The sequence below is a fragment of the Maylandia zebra genome, linkage group LG22, assembly GCF_041146795.1.
Source record: "Maylandia zebra isolate NMK-2024a linkage group LG22, Mzebra_GT3a, whole genome shotgun sequence".
Classification (NCBI taxonomy): Eukaryota; Metazoa; Chordata; class Actinopteri; order Cichliformes; family Cichlidae; genus Maylandia; species Maylandia zebra.
In genome coordinates this window covers 17,139,090-17,160,442 of record NC_135187.1, presented here as the reverse complement: position 1 = coordinate 17,160,442, position 21,353 = coordinate 17,139,090, and the positions used below count along the sequence as shown (strand labels likewise).

Here is a 21,353-nt window from a genome sequence, read left to right as displayed (position 1 = left end):
GGCTATCATTAACACTAATTTGCCAACTGTCTGGCACACTTTCACATGTGAAAACTGTTTTAGATAATTAGTCCACTTTGCAATCAGCCTAAGCACTATGAACAGGCCACAGGTAAGCTGTCTATGTGGAGTACAATGGAAGGAGCAGTAAGAGTGAGAAGAGTGAGAATCAGAGGAGGCCGAGGGAGAGGACGTGGAGGTGAAGAAGTTGGAGGAAGAGGACGTGGAGGAGCAAGAAGAGGACGAGGAGAGGAAAGAGGAAGGGTAAGAAGAGTAAGAAACAGAATAACTGATGACACCAGAGCTACAATAGTGGACCATGTCATCAACCATGGGATGACCCTGAGGGAAGCTGGCCAACGTGTTCAGCCTAAACTGAGCCGCTACACTGTGGCAAGCATCATTAGGACATTTCGAAATGAGAATCGGTAAGTACAGTCACTTTGCACTAAGATTTGTAGCACTGGATGGATCTATAACAGAAGTATGAGCTCAAACTGACATGGCCTACCTTGTGCACAGAGAAAGCAAAAGCCAGATGTGTTTTTCATTCATACCATCAGTGTGTAGTTGGTGAATTGTGTGCTTAGTAGATGATGGCTTGTGTGTACTGTTTGATACGGAAACACCATTTTTACAAAGGTGTGAAGAGTTAATCTAGCTGTGTTCGCTTTTGCAAGAGAACTAAAATGTTTTGATGATTGGGTGACAGGTTTTCTTATTTGTGTGAAGAGTTTTGAAAAATTAGCCAATAGTTACAAAAATGTGCTTAAGCAATCAGAAAAAACTGTAATATAACAAAGGGGGCACCTCAGTGTCACCCATATATATGTAATTTAGTGTAATATACAGGGATATTTATGATTAGAGCTATTTGTATTTATTACAGCGATTTTGTTATATTTTGTAACTTTGTAATATATTGTATTCTATTTAGTTTAGTTAGTTAGTTCTTATTGGATCAACTGTGACCACATAATTTCCTCTGAGATTATTAAAGTATTCTGATTCAGATGCTAATTAAGGAAATGAATGGATGTTCTTCCAAGTTTTGGCAACCAGGGAACAGGGAAATTAATTCTTCTGATTGACACACAACAAAAACATATATCCATCTTTCCTTATGGTAGGTTTATGACAATCACCTGTGATGATTCAGGCCCAGATGGTTACAACTGCAAAAGATTTAACTTTATGTAGAGGAAGGTCTGTATTTTTCCACCATAATTCAGTTAAAACATATGCAGACCCTGTAACTGTTGCACTGTTAAAGTCATTAAAACAATACCACACATCGGCCGTTAGTGGGCGCAATACGCTTGACTACTCGTTTTCATAAAGCTAGTTATATAGAGCACCACCACATTTACCTCACAATATTTCATTAATTATTAACTAACAGCAAATATGACAGCATCAGATGTTGTAGAAACACATCAAAAATCACTGTCTCTTCTGCTAATAACCAAATGTCAATGTAACCATAGTCCTAACTTGATTGTGGGCACCCATCAGATGTAGTTCTGACTACAGTTGATAAACATTTACTCACTAAATCTACTACAGCGTAACTATCCCTGCATGCAGTCACATAGGGAGCATTGCAGAGTCTGTGCTGCAGGATCGCAGTGAAACCTGGGTTTGGGCTCTGTTTGTAAGCAGTCAACACATTCATGAAGAGAGTAAACCAGCAGCACTTTGAGCTACTGAGAGGGTAGCAGCCTGCAGCTGTTGTGCACAGCCAGCTTCAGGGGCCCAGGAATGCTGTCAAGCAGGATTGCGGTCATGGATGCTAATTAACCCAGCTGAAAATGAATATTCCCGATCAGCTGGTTCTTACGCTGTGAGGTTTTTTGTTCAGGTTGAATGGCTCAGGATGCCTATACCTCACAAAGGAGGGGGTGTGAGATTATCACGTTCCAGGGGCAATTAGAGATGTTTACCTGGTGCACTTTGAAGCTCTCTGCTGACAGAAGAATAGCTTCCTCTTGGCCACCCAAGTTGGGTGGCAGGTTTTATTACAAATCCCGTGTAACCTGGATAAAAAGATGGTTTTGTGGTCTGTAAAAGATCACAAAAATAAGACTTAAAGGCATCATAGGCCATATTTAACTCCATATTATGAGGACAATGTAAAAATGCAAGTAAATCTTCACCTGTTATGTATCTGAAAAGTTGAGCAGGCTACAGCAGATGGTTAAATATAAAGATATGTGGCTGTTTTCTTCACACTATGGTGTTTTTATGTGTTTGAGTTCCCAGTGGCTCACACTTCACCTTCACTTACAGAGGTAATGATTGCAAACTGAACTGGGGGGGTTATATTAAAAGATACTTGTTCCACACCACAGGGTTTGTGGGCTTACACCACCTTGTTTGGATCAATGAATTCAATCATTTAGCTACAGACCTTTTTAAAAAATGTTTAGAAAATCGCGTCCTCTGGTGTCTCGGAGGTCCAGCGTGCTCAGTGCTGCCTTCACAGATTCTGGAAATGCACCAACTAACCGGAAAGACCACTTTTTTTTACCCTGAATATATTAGGCTATAAATTGGAGAAGGCGGGGTTAGAGGAAGTCTGCTTACTTTTTACATCTATATTTTTAAATGCTTACTTTTAAATATATATATATTTTGGTTTCATTATTTTTTTTTCTTCATATGCATCAAAAGACGACTAAACACGGCTGATTTAATATGATATTTTTATTAACAGGACATAATACATATCAAGTTGTTATTGTTATAAATATTTGTGTGTGTGTTTTGTTTGTTTGTTTTGCGATAGCATACATTTTTAAACCTTAATCCATTATCAGTAGTAGCTGTTATTTACTCAGCCTTTACTGACTACAGCAAGGATACAAATAGATCCCGACTGAGGGAGTTGGGGATTTCGTGCGGTACGTGAATGCATCCCAGAATCCCGTTTTTTTTAAAGAGGGCTGATGTCATTTTCAAAACTTAACTCACACTCCTCAAGTCAACGCGGCGAGTCGCACACCTCCTGCTCTCTCGTGAAGTCCTCCCTCATGTCTGTCGGAGCGCACTGAGAAAAGAAAAAAGAAGTCGGGGAGGTGAAAGAAACACGAAGTTCTGTGGAAGAAGCGAACAGGGAGAATTTTTTAGAGCAGAAAGCCCGGGACCAGAGCCCCTCTCTCTGTGGGCAAAGGCGACTGAACTTTTTTTCTTTTTTTTTTTCCTTCAAACGGGAAAAAAATGAATCGGAGCTTTAATAAGTCGCAACCTCTGCGAAATCCTAACTGCAACGCTGTGGAAGTGAAAAGCAAGGTGAGTGGAAACTTGAAAGCCCTGCTTGGTGGTGGTGTGGGTGGATAGGATTTTGGGGGGATTAAAATAATAATAATCATGATAAATGTTCACATGGCTGTCCCGTCACGGAGCCGGAGCTGGTCGGACGGTGTGCAGCCTACGCCACATAACTATTTCCGCTTTTCCCCCGTGAGTTGTGCGGGGAAAGTTGCAGGTTCTGGATGTTTCTCTCATTTGCAGTGATTGTTTGCTTCTTACTTCCTATCCAGATTTTGCTGATTTGACTCTTTCTTTCCCGATGCTGCTGTGGGTGGTTGATGGAGGGGGGCTGGGTAGGTGGGTAATGGGGTTGTTTTTGAAGCACCTAGCTCTCCAGATTTCCTACAGCAACAAAGTTTCCACCTGTTAAAGTCAGACGTTGCATTAGTTGCACTGAGTTTTTGTGTTCTTGCTACACAGTATCAGCCTAGCTCTTTGTTTTGGATCATTTTTTTAAACGCTGACAGACTAATGGACACACAAACATCAAGTGGATTGCCAAGATTTCAAGTGTTATGTCTCAATGGAGTGCCCTGATTTATGAAGCTTTTCATCTCAACACGTACACAATACATCCACATGAGTTATGCGGCTCTTATTTTAGTTTATACTGCAGAGGAAGAGTTTTATTTTTGTTTTGTTTTTTCGATACACAAGTGACTGTTTGTGTGGGCTCTGTGAAGAACTACCAGCTGACACTCATCACTTGTGAACCCCACAATGATTGCTGGTGACCTGCATTCTAATCCAGTGTTTCTGATTTATTTGTGAGATAATGCAGTATTCGCATGTGTTCACACCTGAGGGTTAGATTGAGAGATGGGCAAGTGGTGCAGAAGGTGACTCATTCACTCCTGAGTTGTTTCCACCTTTTGGCCGCCCAGTTTCAGTGGGGTGGTGGACAGATGGAGCACAGATGCTCTGATGGTGACAGGTGGGTGCGCATGTACTCACACAAAAACGGCCAAAAAGGCGAGTAGTGTTTGTGTGTGTAGGTGGGTTTTTTTTTGTTCTTTTTGTTGTTTTGCCATTTCTTTTGCTGCAGGGTTTGTTCCACAGAGACAGGAGTGGTCACTCCGTGGCTGCTGCAGATTGTTTGTGGGTGGGACTGGCACGCCAGGAGCTCTGTGGCTAGAACAGACAGGTCCACCGGCGTCACCACGGCACACCGTCATGCCACCACGTCACACGTTTCCACTTTTGGATCAGATGTGACTCATCCCTCTCCGTCACGTCACTTTAAGTGGTTTCACATTTTGTTCTACTTCGTCAGGTTTTGTTTTGTTTTGATCCGTTTGGGGTGTGTTGGGAGCTCTAACCCCCGTCCCTCATGTTCCCTCATCTCCCTCAGTGAAGAAATCAAGCGTGTTAATGAAACAAAAGCTGATTATTTGGAGAGAAATAGCACACTGACAGTTGAGGACATTTGAATACCTGTAAAGGGAAATCTTATCTGTTACATAGCTCTGCCACAGTCTGGGCCTCTGAAGGCACAGAGGAGCAGGATCAGCTACATGTAATTCAGTTCATCATTTAGTAGTAAATAATATGATATCCTCACAATACTAAGGGCACATTACAATATTATTACAGTTTTAAAGTTTTGCAGTAATATGTAATGCAATCTATCACCATTTTCAAACTGCAGATTATGTCCTCAAAGTTAAACTTTGTCAGTGTTTGTTTTATCCAATAAGATAAAGTTATCGTAAATGCAGCCCATTTACCATTTTATCTTGTTTTTGTTTTTTTTCCTGTAAAATGAGATTTTCCAGACTGCCAACACTGGCACTAAAAGCGTGCTGTAAATGTAACCTAATACTTTACTTTAATGAGTAAAAATTGTTACATTTTTAAGAAATACACAGAAATAAACAAGACCCATCGATGAGGTTTGGGACTCATAAATTGTGTAACACTCATCAAGACTTACCTTCTTATGTAAACGCCAACAAAACAAAAAAATACACAATAAAATGTATACGGACTTCCTACCTTCTCATTAGATACAAATGTTTCCATAACAACAACTATGGTTCATGGTAATATCCAAAGCCAAACGGCTTATTTACCGACTCGAATCATCCTCGTATTCACTTTTGTTTTGTTTTTATATAGTTATGCAAACTTGTGCCGTGACAAACAGGTTTTCATTCCTTCTGCGTAGTTAATGTAAAGTTGTAACAGTTACTGTTGGTTCCTACAGCCGCTTTATTAAACATGGAGTTCTCTCTCAGTACGTGGTTTTTGTGTGACTTGAAACAAACTCTGATAGGAGAAAGATGCCGCTTCGATTGCAGAAGGAGACGCTTCTTTGGTTGCAACCGAGGGACACAAAATCTCCCAAGTCAAACGCGTGCAACTGGTCGCTGTGGTGACCTTTTTGTGAATAAGGAAGCCCCCAAAAGTAGCTTTTGAGTGTCTTTGGGTGCAGTTGAACATTTGCGCATTCATTTTTGTTATGCGATTACTTTCTTTAAACCAAAAAAAGTCTAAATAATTCATTTGTTAAGCAGAAGCAAACATGGCCTTTAGGTGCACTCCCTTTTTAATAATCGTATGCCAAATAAGGCTCTAGAGAAAAATGTCTGTTATGAAGACGCTGCAGAAATGCTGAGGTACATTCAGATTTCCAGAAGTGTCAAGAGTGTTACATATGTGATTGATTGCTGTTGTGTGACTGGTTCTTACTGTTTCATGTTTTTTTTTTTTTTTTTTTTGTTTTTTTTTTTGTTTTTTTTTTTTTTTTTGTTTTGTTTTGTTTTTTCCTTCGAGAGGAATCTGTTTCTGTGATAAGCTTATCAGGGCTAACACTGGAGGTGTCTGGCTGCCTGTCACTGAGGCCTCAGCCAGGATTTGCTGGTTTCACTCACATCAAGCTCTTATCAGAGTGTTTTAGGAGATGTAGGGGGTTGAGTGGAGTGGGGTCCTGTGGTTCTCCTTTATTAAATACTTAGTCGTCTTTTAAAATCCTGGGAGCCTGTAGGCAGTTTCTGAGGTGAGTTACCCCAACTTACCGAATATTAGGTAAGAAAAGAGCCAGCGTTGGCCAGAGACAAGAAGTCGGTTATCTTCCATTTTCTTCAGTGTGTCAGTTAAAAGGCTCCAGACATGTTTCAGCCTGTCGGACGTCACTCTGCAGCAGTAGGCCAGCGGAGCAAGTGATGTCATGTTTGTAGTGGTGTGCTCTAAGAGTCGAGGTTTAGCACTGAGGCCCGTGATTAATCGCGCCATGTTCAGACTTGCTCATACCTGAGGGCCGGGTTCTGCTGGTTCAAACAGATTTCTTTTTTCAGACTGATCACGTGCTGCACTAAGAGAGCAGTCGCGTTCAGAGGATAGTGATACGCACAAGTATAATTATGATGTGGAGCGTAGCGTATGATGTCTTTCAGAGTTGATTACAGTATATGCGCGCCTCGGATTCACTTTCCTCGACGCTAACAGCACCTACTTCACTCTGACGAACCTGCTTGTCTGCTTGTTGTGTCATTGTAATACGGGCTGAGGTTTATGAGCTGAAGGTGGGTGGCAGGTTTTCAAAATGCAGCCTCACACATTTGCCTTTCCCGCTGCCTTGAGTCAGCCTGGCAACAAATTACACCCGGTATCCCCCTAACTCTCCTCACACACCACCGCTTAAATTTATGTGTCATCTTCTAATTACAGAGCTGGTTAATGTATCCCCCCCAGCTCCTCTTCTTCTTTCCAGTCAGTATTCTGCTGCTCTCCTATGTCAGCAGTTTTCCTCTTCTCCCTCCTCCTCCTGCTCCCTGATCATCTCCCCACTCTTCTCCTCTGCTGTCAGCTTCCCTCAGCTGTGAGCTGATGATTACAGTAACAAACAGCGCCTTAGTCTACAAATTACTACTCTGATTCAGACCCCGGTGCTGCCACTGCTGCTGTCTGTTGTTGTAGATTATTGTACCGTGCTTCAGCGCCTCAGTCGCGCCTTTGTGTGCTTGTCTGTCACATGATGACCTTGTCGTGACCCTCAGGCACGCTCTCGTTGGCGATACAGTGGCCTACCCAGGAAAAGCTGAAGCCCAGTTGTTCAAGTCTGTGCTTTTGTGTATAAATAGTGGGTGGGAGGAGTGGCTGCCTGCTACTGTCATGCATAGCTACCTGAATTCTGCTATTGTATAGGGACCTGCTTTCCATTTCCTGGTGTTTTCAGGCAGTGCGCGGCTGAAATTTGTTTTCTCGGTGATACGATCTTGATGTGCAGAGTCGCACGTAAAGCTACAGCGTTTCCCCCAGGAAATGATTTAGCTGAGATGGAGAACCACCCAGACCCCGATGCATCTTATCCGGTTATAATTTTAGCCAGTGTAGGAAGATCCCAACAGCAGGCACAGATGTAAAGGGACTGGGTTTTAGGGAATGTGCTCATTCAGCTTCTTGCAGATAAGTAAACTAGAAGACTGGTGTGCTCAGTATATGAAGGCCATCTAGTAAATGTCAGCCTGGCTTTGTATAAAGACTGAGATGATGTCTCAGAATTGTGAACATCAACACGCGTGAAGTGAGGGGCTGCAAATGTACTTGTGGGTCCTTCCATGTTGGCGCTTCAGATGCTTCACAGCTGACCATCTCAGATGTGGCTGAAAATATTCTGGGGAAAAGAAAGACCTCTTATAGCAATTGTGCAAACTTTCATGACCCTAATGTTGTTCGTTTCTTCTTTTCTTTTTTTTTTCCCTCCAAGTATTTTGATGAAGTTGAGGTGGGTTTACTTTTGTCTTGTTTTCAAATCTGAAAAGCTACTTGAGCTAGGTCCTGCAAATGTTTTAGGATAAGTATCTAGACCTCTGTGAATGTTGACTCTCCGGAGTGTAGTTTAGTTTTATATACAAGGCATAGAATAGTCATTAAAACGGTACAAATAAGGTGAATGGGATGGATTTTTTTTTTTTTTTTTTTTTTTTTTAATACCAATGCTGCTGTTTGGTGATTTATTTTAATCAAATTCATTTCATCCAAATTCAGTGTGAAGTCTGGTGCTGACTTTTCTCCTTTTTTCCTAGTTTGTTTTGGAAATTATGCATAATTCCTTCTGAGGAGTGCATCTTTCCCCTGGAACTTTCTCTTAGTGACAAAAATTGGTTCTTCTCTTCCAATCCACTATGTATGCAAGATGGGGACCACTGAGAGTTAGAAGTTTGCAGCTTTTGTATTTATTTTTCTGTTGGCTACATCATCTGAGTCCTTTGAGATTATCTGGAGTCTTCATGTTGTAATGCGCTCAAAGTACTGCAAATTTAGAGACACAGAATGAATATTGCTTTATTCAGAGGTCTTAGGAGTGATTCCTAGGACATTATCCTTGAAGTGTAGTTGTTTAAGCCTAAAGAGTGAACTCAATTACAAAAGGCAACACAAATGACAACAGTTTAAAAGCATCTGCACCAATGAAAAAAGTTACAATAAACCCATCAACATTGGATCTTTGAAGAAAACAGTTGTTAAGTTTTGATATTCTTTCAAAGAGTAATTCACCGACCAATGAATCATCACTGTGAGGGTTCAATCCATAACAAAATATCATTGGGCAAGATACCGAACCCCAACACATGCAGCGGAGTGTCAATGTGTGTTAATTCAATTTGGTGTTATTTATACATTCCCTCAAGGCACTTATGTATGTTAGAAAGCACTTGGGTAGAAAAAGCATAGAAAAGACAGGAACCAGTTAATCTACTATTTACAAGACAGGCCTCTGATATTAAAAAGATAAATCAAAGTTGCACAGCTGCCTGCTATCGTGACCCCTGGTTAATAAGAGAGAAGCTGAAAGTAACCTTATTCTCATGATTAAGAAGTTTTAAGTATCTGAGTTATTAATCACTGGATTGTTTATGCATTCTGGCAAATGCACTCATTCATTTCTTTGCCAGAAGCTTGATAACAAAACTTTGAGATTTGTCAGTTTCATACAAAGCTGCAGACACCATAGCTTAGCATAAAACCCGGAGAAAAGGGGAACAGGGAGAGCTTTATTAGCTTTTTGTACACGTTATATAAACAAGACTCGGGCTGAGATTTACAGGTGACTGTAGAGGGATTTTCACACCTTCAGATTGCTGATGTAAGCAGTTTTAGTTGTAGCTTTAGCACAGAGATATCAGTCGTCAGCTAACTCCTACTGAAAGTATTTTTGTTCTATATTTCCTGAAGGTTTCATGTTGTGTAATCCAGTTGTTTGGAAAGTTACGCTCCTCTTGCGGTATTTAAAGTTGCAGAGAATCACAGCTGTTCAGTTTGTTTACTGCTTCAGGAAAAAAAACCTTCCTTTCTTGGTGCTTTATGTTACTTAAGGTCACAACCACATGCTCGGTGAACTTCCACCCTGTGACTTTTATGTGGAACAGTCAGAATCCCAGTTTCCTCATCCTGTTTGGTTGTCCCTCTCACAGCTCCTCTTTTGATTATTCCTTTTTTTTTTTTTTTTTCTTTCTTCTCAGTATGGGGCAGAGTTTCGCCGGTTCTCGGTGGATCGGGTCAAGCCCGGCAAGTTTGAGGAGTTCTACAAACTCATCCTGCATATCCACCGCATCGCCAACATGGAAGTGATGATTGGTTACGCCGACGTTCACGGCGACCTGCTCCCGATCAACAACGACGACAACTTCGTCAAGGCGGTGTCAACCGCTCACCCGCTCCTCAGGATCTTCATACAGAGACAAGGTAAGCTGATCTACACTGTGCGATTTCCTTCGCCTCTTTATCCCCCGCAGATTACGTCTTTAATACTAGTTTAAATATTTCTTTCCAAATGTCTTCCAACTGGTAAACCTACCAAACTATCAACTGTTGCATTAACTGTGTCTTGGGCTGCAATTATGGTGCTGACTAGAATCAAGTTTCCCCCCCTGAATATTTCCTGGTCCAATTATGAGGGCTTTTTGTTTACTTCATGCCAGGCCTTCTGTGTGTGTCTGTATATGTGCTTTTGTGTTTCCGGCTCTCTTATTGGCTGGATAAGTTTCAGTCTGCCTCTGTCTGCCTTGGTAAGTCCTGTGCCTGATCCAGAGGAAGCCCTCGCAGGCATATGAAAACACACTCGCGCGCACACGAAAAATACACACACGCACACAGACCAGTGTCTCGGCAGTCCCATAGAAATCAGGTCATTGAGCAAAGGCCTGTATCCCGGCATACCAGACATTACTGAGAGACAAAAGATCTGCATGAAAAGAGAGACTCCTTACCGGGCTCTCTCAGTTTGTGTGTGTGCGTGCATGTGCTGATGTATTTGTTCAAACACAACACCACGGCACTCTGAATGGGAACCAACTCCTAGTCTCTCTCGCGCACTCTCTCGCTGATCCCAACTCTGGAGAGGGTCTCGACTGCTGCCAGCCAGTCATCGAGCATACAAATGAATCTATTACCATTCACTATTCATACCCACAATCCTCCTTGGAATGTCCCTCGCTCGGTTGTGTAATGAACGGGTTCACTCCAGGGTTTTGTTTTAATTGTCAACCAGTGGTTCAAAAAACAAAAAGATATCCACAGATTTCCAGCAAGAAACCAGGTTGAGATATTTGAGAGGCCCAATCGGAGTGTGAGTCACCGCCTCGAGAGATTAAATGGCCAGACCAAAACCAACTAACTGTAAGTTGGCTCATAAGTCATCCTGCAGTAATGTTTGACTTAAAAATAAAGGCTGATTCGACCAGTCAGGTCGCGTAAGTGTAACACCTGAAAGCCATAACTTGTGTCCTTGTGGTTTAGCTGACACGTCACTGTCCTGCTGCTTATCTCAGTGTCTATATTCCTCTGGTGATGCATTTGATTCTCATGAATATTCCCCCTTGCTGGCTTCTTCCAGAGCATTTAATACAAAGGGGAAATTCCCTCAAACACCAGAAGGACAGAGGAGTCTTTGCTGATAGAGATTTGGCTGCTCTTATTGTGGGAGGGGGTGTATTTAGTGCTATTGTGGTGGTGAACTGCTGATGTGGTTTAGAGGAATTTGCATTGTTGTGACTGATGTTGAAACAGTCAGAGCATCCTTATGGCTCATTTATGCTCGCTGCAGTGGTTGCTTTGGACACCAGTGATGACGCTTCATCCATTTATACTTGCTTTTAAGGTGCTTTTGTCTCAAAGTTGCAGAAATCTCCCTCCATGGGGAATCTGGGAGTGCCTGTGTAATAGAAATACCTGCACAGGTGGACATGCTGACAGTCTTGGCTTAAGCTCATCTGTTGGAAAAATTTAGAGATGCACAACTGGGCGAAAAAACGGCAAAGAGCAACTCGTGCCAACGGGTATGATGTCACTTTTGTCATCCGTTGCCGTTCACACGCAGGAGAATGGAAAGTGTAAATGGGCCCCGTCGCTGGGATTCTCTTGGCGATGTGGATGTCATGACCATGTAGTTGTTCTACTTTCTAAACTACCTGGAGTCTCCTATGAAGAAGTGCATTTGTGCTCATACCAGACTAGAACATACCTCTACCTTTGCACAGAGCCTTCCCCGCATTCAGTGTCTGATGTTGAAATTTACATCACTCGACTTTTCACAAATGAAATTGTAACACTGGTCTTTGTATAGTCTATTGTTAAGTGCTGGACAAAGAGTTGTGTGTTTATGATAGTGTGAGTACCTTGTGCCTGAGAGAAGATGCCCCTGTGACCAGTGTAGTGGCATGGGAAAGTGTGTGTGGACTGTATCAGTCAGTACCAGCCTGTTAGTGCGGGTCATCAGTGGTGTCGCCACATTACTTCTCTGTCTGCTCAGATGAAAGGAAAGGCTTCACACACTCATTAAAACAGTGTGACTCACCATCCAGTCACAGCAGGGGGATTGTGTTTAACCTCAACCAGCCGTGGCTTTCATATTGATCTAGACATGAAAATAAAATCTTAATTATAGAATTAAAAAAGTTACAGCACTGGATGGTATGTGTAGCTGTTTCATAGATGCAGTTTATAATGAAAAACTTTGAAAGCTTTAGGGAGGGGAAAAACATTAAATGGTGCCCTGACATACCAATGTTGTTTTGGTCTAAAGGGTTTATGATTAATAACTCAATCTTTGTACTTCATTGCTCAGACAGACCCTCCCTTCCAACACGTGACTGGTCATCTGTCTGTGCTTGTGTATGGGCATGTACCTTTTCAGTGTTGCTCCATTTAACAGTGGGTATTTTGAATGTGCCCATGTCTCTTTCATCTACCTGATACTCCCCTGCCAGGCTTACATTTCCATTGTTGGTAAAACTGCTTCAGCACGTGCCACAGTTTTGTGGTGATGCTGATGGTACCAGTTACCGCCCGTAGGTGCTGATGGCAGCTTTTTTTTTTTTTTTTTTTTTTTAAAGTGGTAAAACTTCACCTGCAGAGTACAGGGTTACACTTTGTGGTTTTTGTCCAAGTAGCCTCTCATTACAGGGTGCTTGTATTTAATCATAGCAAAGAGAAGATAATTAAGATAAGATAAGATGACCTTTATTAGTCCCACACGTGGGAAATTTGTCTTGTCACAGCAGGAAGTGGACAGTGCAAAAGTTATGACGCAAAAATTAGAATACAATAAGAATAAATACAGTACACAACTGTACAGAATAGAATAAAATAATATACTATATACAGTAGAATAAAATAGAATAAAAATATACAATAAGATAAAAATAGAATACGAATGCTATATACAACTGAGTAAAAATACAACGATGCCAGAAAAGATTATTGCACTTAGTGTTATTGCACATGTGTGGATGTGTGTGTTTGTTCAGTTAAAGTTCAATGTTAAATTGTTAACATTGTGGAGTGAACTGAGATATCTTTGATGTCCGTTTTTGAGTTTACAGAAGGTGATTTTGATTGCTGTCGTTGTCTGGCAGGGTAGACTCTTAAATACTTTCCATGCGCAAAGAATAGAGGCAAACAAGTGGGGGGGGGAGAATAGGACACATGAGAAGATAAGAGTTGGAGGAGTTCTGTATGTGGAGTTGTTCTGCTTCTCTCCAGTGTGTGAGCAGTTTGTTGTGTTGCCAACTAATGACTCTAAATTGGGATCTCATTTTGGGGGCAATGCATACAGTGACTCCTGTACCCTCTTGTTTTCTCAGCTTTTGCTTTCCAGTTTAATACGTCAGTAACTCCTACAGTGTTCCAGCACGTCTGACGTATTGTCAGATGTTTATGGTGCGCTTATCTAGGGAAACTGCAGAAGTACTAACTGCCCATTCATATTCTGTCTCAAAACAATGCAAATTAAGATATAGATAAGCCTAAGAGGGGAACACTCCTTACACTGATGTCAGCATTTCACCAGCTTCTATTTATTTTTCTTCTATTAAAGTGGATCTATTCATATGCTTTTCACTATTCTTTGTCATTAGTTGTATGGTTGCAATATAGCAAAAGTTTCAAATAATCTTGGCATATAGTTCCCAAGCTCAGGCTTCAGACTGCTCCAAATGCAAAAGAAAGGAGGTCGTCCTGCTATGATCATCTCAGCACACAGCTCTGTCTTCCTTCAGTGTTCCATTTGTGGTCAGCCAAACTCGTTTTACATTGTGGGCTACATACAGCCCACTTTATTCTTAAGTGAGCCAGTGAAACCTCCCTGTTCTGTCACTGTTTAGAAGTTTAACTGCACATTTAATCCCAGACACATCTTGTATAAGAAAAAGAACTGCTTTTACAACAGTGTGTTGTAACCATCTGTTGCTGGTAGTAAATGAAAGAAATCTAGAAGCACAACTCTTTGCCCAGATTGGGCAATTTTTGTTAGTTAGCAGAAAATGACCTTTTTTATGTTTTTAAGAAATCTTTAGTAGATGGTGGGGGGAAAAAAAACTGGAACTTTTCTGTCATTTAACGGTTTATTTGGTCATGTATGAAAGGCAACGTGAGAAGTCCTTATCAGTAGGAAATGATGTAAAACTCCTGAAAATGCAAGTAATCGTTCAAAAGTTATGCCCTCCTTCACATTTTCCAAAGCTTTGGGGTCTTTGTTGGGCCAATTCTGGCCCCTGGGCCTCAAGTTTGACACCTCTGCTCTAAAAGAAGACAAAGGAGCTAAAACCGCCTGGGCTGCGCCGAAGAGCAGTGCGCTATGAATCACACAAAATTACTCTAACAGAGTCTAAGAATGTAAAATGTGGAGTTGAAAATGAGTGTAATAAGTTCCCCATAAATTAACAGAAATATTAACTGACCCCTGTTGGTCGACACAACATTGGACTGAATCTATCCAAGCTGTCTCTGGAGTATAACAGGAACTGCACATGAAGGCTTTTAATGTGCTGAAAAGCTTTGAGAGCTGACAGGCTTCAGCGCCGTCTTGCAGGTAGTGGTGCACAGCTACTAATTTTCCACACTACAGTAATGACTCTAATAATCGTGATGAAGGTCTTTAATGATTTGTGTACACTGGATTACAAGCGGGGCTCAAACGAGGACATGCATGTTGAATTATATTGAAACTGTACCTGCACTTACACCATGGCAGACACAATCTGCGTCTATCCAAGCAAAGCACATTCCTGTTTTTAAAGAGCTGTTTTTTGGGGAGGGTGGTGGTGGCAGGGGGGGGCTGCAGTTGTTTTTGTAGACTATGCCAGTGGCCTGCACACAGACTAAACTTTCAACAGTGACAAGAGACCCCTTTTTGGCAAAGGGCTGAAAGTTTAAATAAATAGATCCAAGGTTGTGTCTGAGCGTGCTGGGCGTTTACAGCTCCGGCAACCCAGCTGCTCTCCCCACCTGTGAAAACTGCGATCAGATACCAATATCGGCCAAACTAAAGAAAGATGTGGCACCACAGCACAAATAGAAAAAGCGGTGGACTGTATCAGCAGCTGTGCCAGTTTCAGCTGAGCTGTGCAGACATCCAGACCGAGGCTGTTACACAACAGCTTGGACTGCACAGTTGCTTGGAGATCAAAGAAAAAAGGAAAATATATATTTCTGAATGTCTCCACTTTGCAGATTTCCCGCAGATGACCTTTTATTTACTTTTTTCTCCTAACACAACTACAGAGCTGTCATGCAGTAAAGTTACATAGTAACAGGAAGAACCAATGCCGCCTGCTGAAATTGCTTGAGTGGAAGGGTTATTAATTGTTTTAGCATAAGAGTCACTTTAATCAGGTGCTTCTGTTCATTGCAAACTGTTGACATCCAAATTGTGAGGATGGGGGAGGAACATATGGGAGGTTGAAAAATCGACTTTCTTTCATCCCAGAATAAGACTTTTGAAATGAATCACAGATGAATCAAAGGAGGAGTCTTTGTCACAACAATGTGTTTTGTGGTATCTGGTGCACACACCATGCAGTGTTTGCTACTAATTTCACTTCTATTTGAGGCAGATAGGGTTGCACACGTAAAAGAGGCACACATGTTCTGCAGATATTTTAATTGTGAAGTACTTAATGAATAACTGGGCGAGCTATTCGGCTGCTTTTTCAGTCTGCAGAACAAACAGACTACATTCGAGTCCACCTGTCACGACAGTTTGGGTGAGCGTCCACCAGGATGAGATCGTCTTTGGAGGAGTGGCTAAATGATATTGAGGACCATCACAACGGCAACCAGGCCAGCCAAGCCAAGCAGTGGAAAACATGTGATGGAAAGGTCCAGGGTGAGTTAGTTAGAAGGAAATGATCTTTCCAAACAAGACTGAAGGGATTCCCCCCTAGTAAATCAGGGATGATTTTGTTATTGCCTCCACATATACTTGCAGCCAAAGTAAGCCTGAGTGTGGGAATCATGGGGATGTTGGTGATATGGGTGAGGCCCACAGGTTTGACCTTAACCAAACCAGCCCTGACCTTTCCCACTCTGGAGTCACTGTGACAAAGAGCAGGAGCTCTGCTCAAACTAAAACCACACTCAGCAACCCGCATACACGTCCCCTCCTCACTTACCCTGCCTCAGTTTTTCATGTGATAGAAAATTATTAAATTTCCGTTGTGAAATTACAGAAACACTTATCAAAGAGAAGATATTAGGCAGAATTTACCGTAAGAAGGAAAAAATGTTGTTGTGCTAAAATGTGGTTTATGCCTTCGTGTTGATGACACAAATGCTTAAATATTACCATGGAGACTAATTTCTTATCGTGATTTTTTGTCTCAAGTCTCATTTATTATTACCGAACATTACATCAGTTTCAATTTTATTTCTGTAGCACATTTAAAAAGACCAAGGTACATCAAAGTGCTTCACACAAGTACAGCAGTACAGGATTACGACAATAGAAGAACAAAGTAAATACAGTAATCACCTTGATAGCCTTTTCTTCTTTCGTAAACCACCTGCCTAGTCTTGTGTGGGATCCCCTCATTGAGCCAAAACTGCTCTACCTCATTGAGGCATAGACGCAGGTCATTGCGGGTCTTGCTGTGGTGTCTGGCACTGGGATTATCCTGGTCCTGTGTGGTGCCAGGGACATGATGGAACTGTGGAGTGCGCTTATTTCGCTGCAATTGGTGGAGTTTGGCCATTGAGTCATCACTTTGGTCTCGTTCTTGTATTTGTTGAGACGTTTTTGCAGTTTGCATGAGGCATTGTCCTTCTGGGAAGGCTAGTCTTTCTGTAGCATGGCGTGCTTGGTCTGTAGCACCAGTTTGGTACATTTTCCCAGCAGAACATTGCATTTTTAAAAAAAAAAAGGTCTATATGTTGGGCCTCATCTGCGTATATTTTCTGAAATGAGGTTCTCAATTGCATCCCAAAAGTAAACTTGTTCCAAACCAGTTACTGTAAAGATTCCTCAATGCGGGTCTTTATAGTAGCTTTTCTACATTTTTAGAGCCACTGCCTGTGCTGTGATCCTTACAGGCTCTGTGCTGCTGTTTTGGTCAACTGCAGAGATCCTGTCAGCACATCTGGCCACTCTCACACCATGGCCAAAGGGCTTCTGAGAACACGTGCATGCACGTGTGTACTTTTGTCCACATGTCCCCGTTCACAGCCTTTGATCCATGTGGGCAAGAGAGGGAGAGAGTCCCCTCAGTAATTGGCGTTGGCTGTGTTTTCCAGGACGCCTCTTTAAGCTGATTTAGCCCTAAAGACACCAGATTAGAGTGGATGTTTTGATTAGTGTAGATAATTCAGCATTTATTCCTGCCAGTGCAGCTTTTCTTTCTTTTCTTTTTTTCAGTTTCATCTTCTGTGCTCAGTTGCATTTCAGATGCCGCTCGGTGGATTAATAACTCTCATTCCAGTGAACTCCCTCGATGGCCCGAAACCATCTTTTTCCTCATTCCAGCACATCTATTTTGGTCATGCAAAGGCACTGCCTCATTGCTCGGCCTTTAGTGTGCTTTTGTGACTCCATTTGTGGTGTCATTAAGAATGACTTTCAGTATCGTCTATTGTGCTGGAACCTTAAGTACCTCGTCCCTTTGTGTTTGGCACCACAGAGCAGCCCCTGGCTCTGCGATGAAGGTTCAGTGAAAGGGGCTGCTGTGAAATAACAACCCGACACACTGCATATGGCTCTAAAGAGGAAAGAGTGGTTGTCATTTAATCTGTTTTTTCTTTCTTCCCTTGTCTTGTTCTTTGTTACAATTCTCCTCTCTTTTGCTTGCTCTTGTCCTCAGAACAGATGTAAAAGTGCAGTTTCTGCACGTATGGCAGCAAAACTATAGTATCTGATCATCTTGGTATGTGTTCAAGTATTTTACTTAAGGTAGCTCCAGCCAGTCCTCATTCTTTTCATGTTGGCGCTTAAACATGACTCAGTCGTCAAGGGCAAAGAGGGGAGAAAACCACAGCAGACAGTGGGGAGTCGCCCTGACAGTAAGACAGACAAACATGCAGGAAAGGGGGAAGGAAGGAGAGACAGCCGGGCAGGTCGAGTCCACCTCTATCCTGTGGTCTGGCTCTTGTCCTCTTCTTCCAATCTGAACCAACAGAAATTAGCAATTTTTAGGAAAATGTGAAAAAGATTAAAAGCTTTTTAGCTTTAATTTTAACAACGGTACTGGACAAAAAGACTTTTTATTAGTGCTTTTTGAAAGCTTTAAACAGATACTTTGATGTCACATCTGTGTGACATTCAGAGGGCAGCAGTATGGGAAAAGGTTTCATGGATCAGTCACTGTCAGAAATATGAAGCCTTGCCTCTACTGGGGGGGTGGGTCTGTGCCATAAAACCGTGTGTAGTTCTTGTGTATGTGTGGGCGTCACAAGAAAACCTGTGTGTGGCCTTTTTCTGTGTCTTCAGACAATGCTAGCTATAGTTAAAGTGTGATTAAGATCCCCGCTTCCTGCCAGGATCAGGACAGAGCGGCAATAGCCATTACTGATGGGTGGACAACAGAGCCACGGCAAACCAGCTTGCATGACGCTGTAAATCGTCTCAGCTGGCAGGAAAAAAGAGATGGATGTGCATGTGAGAATGCACTAAAGCGACAGCACAACAATGTTAACCATGCAGCCAGTCAGGAAGTGCATCATTTTATGATGACTGCACCAGAGGCCGGGCTTGCGCTTGACCCGTAACAAAAGCACTTCTTATTGTCGAATGCATACTTTCCTACGTGATCGACAGTCACCACGCAGCGCTTCGCTGTGTTCTCAAGACCTGGGAGGGAAAGTCCTGGTTTTTTTAATGAAACGTTCAAGGGTTGTTGCATTTGTCAAAGCTGTATTCGTGTTTGTGTTTGCTAAGTCTCTGTTTTCATTTTGGTTTACGACCTCACTTTGAACTGCACCTCCGCTCTCCCGCGATGAAGTTTCCAGACATTGTGGGAGAGCGTCTGTGTCAGGGCACCCATCCCGAACATCTGCTTGCCACTTACGACGGGCATTTTAATTGATTTTTTTATTTTGCCTTTGAAAAGTCTGGAGTCAGCATTGCTCTTTTTGTCAACTTGTCTGAAAAGGAAAATCGATCAGATGTTTTACTCTCTCTGACAGGCACATTTCCTCGAGGACACAGCTGATTTGCAGTTCTTCATATGGGTGAAAATGAACTCCATACACAGCTGGTCTCAATTTAAAAAATCCCATCACACCTCAACAGAGTGTCTGTTATGTCTACTCAGTTTTTTTTGTTTTTTAAGAAAAACTCAGGGCCTCTGAAATTGAATTCATCCTGCATGCACTTAAAGCTCTAGAGAGCCGGGCTCTGGAAATGTGATGAATGTCATGAACATAGCCGGTCCTTCGGAGACAAACAAACAACTTCCCAAGTCACTACCAGCAGCATGAACCTTCAAAGAGCATAAACGAGCTTGTCCTTTCCCCTGGTTTATGGCCGGGAAGTGGAATGAGATCCTGTCACATGTGTGACTTTGAATATCCCAACTGTATGTGGGTTTCTGTTCTCCGTTTGTGTTTGTTTGGGAGCTGTTTTAAGAATAATTTCAACAGCTTTGTTTTTGTGCTTTCAGCCTGACTCTTATACAAATTCTTTCAGGCAATTGTGACTCATGCCAACCGAACAGATAGTATCTTGGTCTTTTTTGGGGGGGGGAGGGGAGCATATGGAAAAATACACTATGATACTACACTCGAATGAGTAAAAGTACTACATTTTATTTTATTTTCTGCTCCCCGCTGCTGCCAGTTGCCCTGTGCATTTGTTTTCATTCAACACCTTACAGAAGTGACTATGCATTGTTTGGCTCTGATACCTAAATTTAGCACAGATTGATTTTTGTGGGACTCTGTATTCAGAAATGTCAACGTAATTCAGTCGGTACCCTAAACGTGCTGCTTTCAGTACCCAACCTAATGATGTGTTTGGCGTTGACGAAGCGGACAGAGGTGAGTGATGGCAAATTTCACATTTAATACCAACAAATTAGGAGCAAAGGAAGTGTGTGTTTGGGAAACATTCATGACCGGTTTACAGTTGTCAACATGTCTGTCACAGTTGGCAAAGTAGCTTTAACTTGTGTTTCCCTACACATGCACGTACTCGTTTGTTTCCTTTTTTCCCCTCCATTCCTGACGGCTACACCTGGTTGAAGGGAGGTTCAGGTGTGCCATACAGACAGATAGTATATGTGGGTTTGAGTTTGATCTCTGAGCAGGATGGCAAACATCTGTAGTCTCCAAAATGTCAAACTAGTCCCTCTATAACAGTTACATCCGTCAGCCTTATCTCCAGCAATGGATCAGACCTAAATGATGGATGATGATGATGATGAGTTCCTTCAGCCAGGACAGAGACAGACCGAGAGTGGTCAAGTACAAGAATGCAGTGGAAAATTCCCAGGCAAAGTTTGGACCGAACCGTGAGGGAAGAGGGTGAAGATTTGGGGTTAGAGAGAGCGGGGAATATGGCCGCTGGGTGGGTGTTAGTGGGTTTTCAAGGGAGGAGTCGCTGGTTTGGTGCAGAGACAGCTCGCTGCAGTTCCTCCTTAATTACAGCTCTACTGAAGGACAAGGCCAGGCATGCTCTGAGAGTGCTGCTGTGTATGTGTGCAGCAGTGGAAAACGCACACTCATTCACACATGTGAATGTTATGAACACAGCTGCAAGCTTGAGCAAAGGATTTGTCCTTTTTGAGGAAATCCCATCACCAAAGCGTGCAAGATGGCTCTAAGTGTATGCGGCAGTCTGCGGTGCAATTATCAGCTCAAAACCCTGGACGTGGCTTCAGTGTAGTTTATATTTGTTCTGTTTTCTGCACCTGGTGAAAAGCTTTTGGATTAATTTCAAATTTGAACATTAAAGTTAAAGCTACTGCGCATTTCAAGGCTTCGTGACATCTTGAGCTATAAGAAGTGTTTGCTAGCTAGCACAACATCAACCTAGTTTAGCCTCTGCAAAGAGTTATTTTGGGAGTCCATAATTACAAAGGGAGGGACTGACTATGCTTCTCGAGAGCTCAGCCACAGAAACACACTCCCCACGGGCAGAGTCGCTCAGCTAACTCCAAGTTAGCTGTGTCCTGGCTACAGAAACGGTTCTGTGGTGACCAGTAGTAGCATGGCTAACATGAATGTGATAAACAAGTAGACTGCACTTAACACCTCGCTATAAATTTTATAGCGAGGTGTTATCTTGCAGATGCACTAAACATGTAGACTCGTCTTTCAGATCCAACTGTGGA

The 21,353-nt window shown here is 42.3% G+C and overlaps 1 protein-coding gene across 2 annotated transcripts in view; it reads left to right on the top strand.

Moving 5' to 3' along the window:
• Positions 1–311: 311 nt before the first annotated feature.
• The window catches only part of pard6gb (par-6 family cell polarity regulator gamma b), a 37,380-nt gene continuing 16,338 nt past the window's right edge, over positions 312–21,353 (top strand). Inside the window, exons 1-2 of one of the 2 annotated variants that reach the window (XM_076879141.1) lie at positions 312–428; positions 9,777–9,999. In XM_076879141.1, the coding sequence (XP_076735256.1) occupies positions 9,876–9,999 (124 nt within the window). In that variant the 5' untranslated portion in view covers positions 312–428; positions 9,777–9,875. Of the gene's footprint in view, positions 429–2,927; positions 3,292–9,776; positions 10,000–21,353 lie in introns of those variants that run through there. The other variant, XM_012918560.4, reaches the window with a different exon arrangement.